This window comes from Solanum dulcamara, chromosome 6 (genome assembly GCF_947179165.1).
Source record: "Solanum dulcamara chromosome 6, daSolDulc1.2, whole genome shotgun sequence".
In the NCBI taxonomy this organism is placed as follows: domain Eukaryota; kingdom Viridiplantae; phylum Streptophyta; class Magnoliopsida; order Solanales; family Solanaceae; genus Solanum; species Solanum dulcamara.
In genome coordinates, this window is record NC_077242.1 from 54,392,462 (window position 1) to 54,395,655 (window position 3,194).

Genomic DNA, 3,194 nt, shown 5'->3' on the forward strand with positions numbered 1-3,194 from the left:
ACAATTGAATTATTTTGGATACTAAATTTTGACCTGATGAACATGTATAATTTTTCCCTTTCAAAACTGCATCAAGAGTACTCCTCGTCCAAAGAATTACGGAAACAAAGATAATAGAAAATAATAAACTCTTCCCTGCCCATTTATAGGAAAAAAATGTTCTTATTCTTTTTTTCCATCTTGCAATAATTCTATATAGTATACATAAAGGAAAAGATACCTAAGGTATATGATACAGCTTAGATGGTTTAAGATCCCTAGTGACATTGAAATAATTAAGTGTCTGAATCCATTTCTCTTGGTTCTTTAGAAGATGAACTGCAATGGTGTCCGGCCATAGTTCATGCGTGCATCTCGTTGGTGGCTCGGGAAAATTGTACATTGACCACTTGGCATTGTATCTATGTCTTGCTCGATGACCATCTCGTAGCCACTCTCCAAATACCTTATCTTCTGGCCCTTCTAAATGAGTTTTAGGAATATCAGAATCTTTTAACCATTCTACTATATCCCAACTCACCAAATAACCCATTCCTGACATGTAGTTCACAAAAGGGTCCATGCTAGGACATGGTATAACATAACCATAGTATAAATCTTCCCTAGGTAATGGCCTTAAGGATTGTACAAAATTTTCAAGCCGTATGTATGTGTCATCGTCGGTTTTCATCACGTAATGATAAGGTGGATAATAAGGTTGGTCATTAGAGGCTGAAAATATTTCTGGCAAGCTTGAAAAATAGGTATATGTCTTACCTTTGTTCATATTTTCTTGACAGTTGAGGATGATGATATCCTCGTAACGCATTATTTCAAGTGCCACTAATACCTTTTGATCTTCTTTTGTTAGGTTGCAGAAAACAAACTTGATGTCAACTTTTGCACCCATTATTGGAGATTGTGTCCCATAGATTAACCGCAGGAAGTGTCTCTTTTGGTATTGATCGGGAAGTGTCAAGATTCCTACGAGAATTCGGATTTCGTCGTTGGTGGCTGATAAGGTGGAGGAATTTACATTAATAAAGTTTGTAGTAGATGAATTAGTAGTAAATCTTGTTTGAGAAAAAGCACATCTACCAAACTTCAAAATGCTATCAAATCGGATTTCATTGATTGAAGCTATAATACAAAGGAAAATAATGAAGAAAAATGAGGAAATGATGAAACGTTGGCTATTTGGTCTGTATGTCTTCATCGTAACATGTACAGCAAAAATTCGTGAATAAAAGAAGTTGAAGAGGGAAGCTTTGAGGGAATGTGTAGGGAGATTAAAGGAAGACATTATTCAATGTTAAAAGTAATTGGTTATCATAAAATGCACAATATTTCCTTAAGTTTAAAGATCTTGGTTGTCAATATCGTGTTACTCAGTCTACCGCTTTTGACTTTCATCGTGTGGAGGAAATAAAATAATTAGGGTGCAATCCAATATGTCTCTCTCTTCCCACTCCGATACTCGGTGCTTAGAAAAATTAAATAAGAGAAAGGTAAATAATAAAATCTTTAGTAAAGAAAATTCATTTAACTCCACAAATAATTATAAAGGGCCACTGTCTCTCTAAGTTTACAGTAGATTCATTTTCATTTTAGTTTACTTCAGTTCTGTTTTATTTGTAAGACATTTTGGATTATTTTATATATTTAGCCACTAATCTGATTAGTGGTTCTTGGTCAAACTATATTTAGGAATAAGGTGTATTTTGGTTCTTCAAATTTCACTTTTTCTTTTTATTTCTAATGTTTCCTATATGCTTTGTGGGTGGGGGGTGGGGGTGCTGTTTACCTTTTCGTGGGCTGCAATTTAGAGGTGGCTGTACTTTGCAGTCACATGCATGCATGTATTCTACCTTGGCGGAAGGTGTTATGGAAGTCGGCCTAACTTTAGGTTCACTCCAGACTTGGCTTGCTTGCTTTTTTAGTCAAATTGTCAAATGTATTTGTAATACTTAGTTCGGTATTTTTGCATGACATGTTATTACTCTTCACCATACTTTAATTTAATTTCAAGTTTACTATTTCAAATCAATCACGTCACAAAAAAGGATTTGCGCAACACTTTTTAACTGTTTTATACGGTTCTGATTATACAACTTGCTCTGATTTTCTGATTAGTGGTTATTTGATAATGGATCACTAAAGAAACCTATCTGATCTTTTCTTGTAAATTTGATCTCATTTCGTTAACCATGAATTGTTTTTTTGTTATTGAATACTGACATAATTTGGTGGTGAAGTCACAAATTTTGTTAAAGATATTCATAATTTAATATAATATTTTTTTTCTTTTCATTTTTGGTAGGTCAATTGAAATTAATTTGGAAGGATTACACAAATTTCATAGTATTAAGTAGGGGTGTACATGGACCGGGTTGGTTTGGATTTTTTACAAACCAAACCAAACCATTTTTGTCGGGTTATTAAATCTATAAACCAAACAAAACCAATAAAAGTCGGGTTTTTCGATATCAATTTTTCTCGGGTTTTTTCGGGTTTTTCGGGTTTCTCGGGTTTTTTGGGTTTTTTCGGATTTTTTCGGGTTTCTCATAGTATCTAATAAAAAGTACAGAGCAGTGCTTCTTAAAAAGAGTTCTAGTACAAAATATCAACATATAAGATGGAGGCACAACACTGTTTGAAGTTTTAACTTTATAATATAACTTTATAAGATAAGTTTTTTTTGTATATTATTTAGATGGGCTACTCAAGTCCAAATCTAAATGTAAGAAAGAAAACAAAAATTATGAAAAAATTTTAAAAAATATTTATAAATTACATTTTAATAAATATTTTTATGTATAACATAATTTAAAAGTAGTATATCTATAATCGGATCGATTTGGGTTCGGTTTGACTTTTTTTAGTTAAAACCAAACCAACCCTATAATGGTCGGGTTTTTTTTTCAAACACCAAACCAAGTCAAACCAAACCACTAGTCGGGTTTTTTTTCCGGTTTGGTTCGGTTTGTCGGTTTGGTGCGGTTTATCGGTTTGTCCTATACAGCCCTAGTGTTAAGAGCTAATTATATTTTATTCCTACTCTTTTTCAAATTACAAATATCCCTTAAATTTAGTGAAATTTGGATACATTCCAAAACGTCCTGATACATCACGTAAAGTGATATATCTATCCTGATACATCGCGTAAAGTGATGCATCTGACTTCCTGATAAATCACGTAAAGTGATGTATCCGAC

The 3,194-nt window shown here is 32.9% G+C and overlaps 1 protein-coding gene across 1 annotated transcript; it reads right to left on the reverse strand.

Annotated features, from left to right (window-relative positions):
• LOC129892573 (uncharacterized) lies at positions 1-1,283 on the reverse strand. The gene has a single exon (XM_055968151.1). The coding sequence runs from the start codon at positions 1,280-1,282 to the stop codon at positions 221-223; it is 1,062 nt and encodes a 353-aa protein (XP_055824126.1). The 5' UTR covers position 1,283; the 3' UTR covers positions 1-220.
• Positions 1,284-3,194: the final 1,911 nt, after the last annotated feature.